The 1588-nt window shown below is 34.4% G+C and overlaps 1 protein-coding gene across 1 annotated transcript in view; it reads left to right on the top strand.

Annotated features, from left to right (window-relative positions):
- LOC107647827 (phospholipid--sterol O-acyltransferase) overlaps positions 535-1588 on the top strand; it is a 9283-nt gene continuing 8229 nt past the window's right edge. Inside the window, exons 1-3 of the mRNA XM_016351873.2 lie at positions 535-907; positions 1327-1474; positions 1584-1588. The exon at positions 1584-1588 is cut by the window's right edge and continues 122 nt beyond it. Of these exons, the coding sequence (XP_016207359.1) occupies positions 674-907; positions 1327-1474; positions 1584-1588 (387 nt within the window). The 5' untranslated portion in view covers positions 535-673. The remainder of the gene's footprint in view (positions 908-1326; positions 1475-1583) is intronic.

Below are 1588 nucleotides of genomic sequence, written 5' to 3'. Positions count from 1 at the left end.
AATGTGTAACATAGAAATTTTTAGAAAATATCTAAATTATTGACTCACCCAATTAACAAAATATATTTGTAGCAAAAATTTATACTATATGCAATAAAATGTGTGTTATATGTAAAAATTTATTTATTATATCAATAAGTTTATGTTATATACAAAATTTTGTATTATGTTTCAAAAATTTATATACTATATTAACAAATTTTTGTACTCTCTAATAAAAATTTATGTATTACAAAATACAAAAAAAATTAAAAATAATAATATATACGTATTTTTTTAATTAAATTTTACACTAATTTAATTAGACTTAATTACAAACAAAATTTGTACACGTAACACCATGTAATATCTGCTAAACTCCTCTTAGTCTCTTACATAGGCTAGGTATTAGTATAAATATAAATAAATTAATACTGCAATGATGACTAATAATGGTTCTGTCTGTGGATGGTCAAAAACCGAGAACAAAGCATTAAAATAACAAAAATCTAAAAACAAACATGATAATTGAATAATGAATATTGAATTTTCAATGATAATGAAATGCGACTGCCAACTCTTCTAACACTTTAACCGATGGTCTCAGGTCAGACTCACACTCACTCGGTCGATTTCTCGTGTTCTCGTTCTCTCTCTCTCTCTCTCTCTCTGCGCCAAACAAGAAATAACCATAATGGCCAAGAAACCGCCACTCGTGCCCACGCATCTCCTCATCGGCCTCATCATCGCCGCCGTAGCTGTGGAGGGAGGTGGCTCCGGCGAAGGGGAGCTTGACTACAAGAAGCTATCGGGCATTATAATCCCAGGCTTCGCGTCCACTCAGCTTCGTGCGTGGTCCATCCTCGACTGCCCTTTCTCTCCCCTCGATTTCAACCCTCTCGATTTGGTCTGGCTCGACACCACCAAAGTACTCTCTCTCTCTCTCTCTCTCGTTTACGTTGCATTTTAATAATAACGATACTTAATGTATATTGTGTGTGTTTAATTTCATCGATGGTTGATTTTTCTTGTGAGGTTGAGCAGGACGTGCATGAAAGAATAATATGGACGTAATTCGAACAATTTCAGCATTCCATTTCCGTTGTTTCGAAGGAGTCATTTATTTATATATATGCAGATTCAGATAATGAGCGAGTATCGCTTGATAGTTAATTAGTAAGAGCATGTTAGTAGTAGGTTTCTTGCTTAAGCTGCCTCGGAATGCTTTTGAATTTAATTTTCATTTTCTTTCTTAAAATTAAAATAAGCTAGTTTAATAAACTTGCATAGACACTTAGACTAGTGTATATATATGAGCAGATTTTGATCAATTCATTTGTTTTATAGCTTCTTTCTGCTGTCAATTGCTGGCTTAAGTGCATGTTGCTTGATCCATACAATCAGACTGATCACCCTGATTGCAAGTCCCGCCCTGATAGTGGTCTTTCTGGTATTACAGAACTTGATCCAGGTTATATTACAGGTGGGTTTTCTTGTTTGTCCCCCTCTGTGTAGGGCGAATCATGATTTCATAACTTGTTTGCTGTGGATTTTGTGTTCTGTAGTTTGATCATGAACCCCTTTATTTATTTTTTTCTTGGTAGGGCCT

The sequence above is a fragment of the Arachis ipaensis genome, chromosome B06 (assembly GCF_000816755.2).
Source record: "Arachis ipaensis cultivar K30076 chromosome B06, Araip1.1, whole genome shotgun sequence".
NCBI lineage: Eukaryota > Viridiplantae > Streptophyta > Magnoliopsida > Fabales > Fabaceae > Arachis > Arachis ipaensis.
Note: the sequence above shows the minus strand (reverse complement) of the source record. Positions and strands in the feature narration are given on the sequence as shown.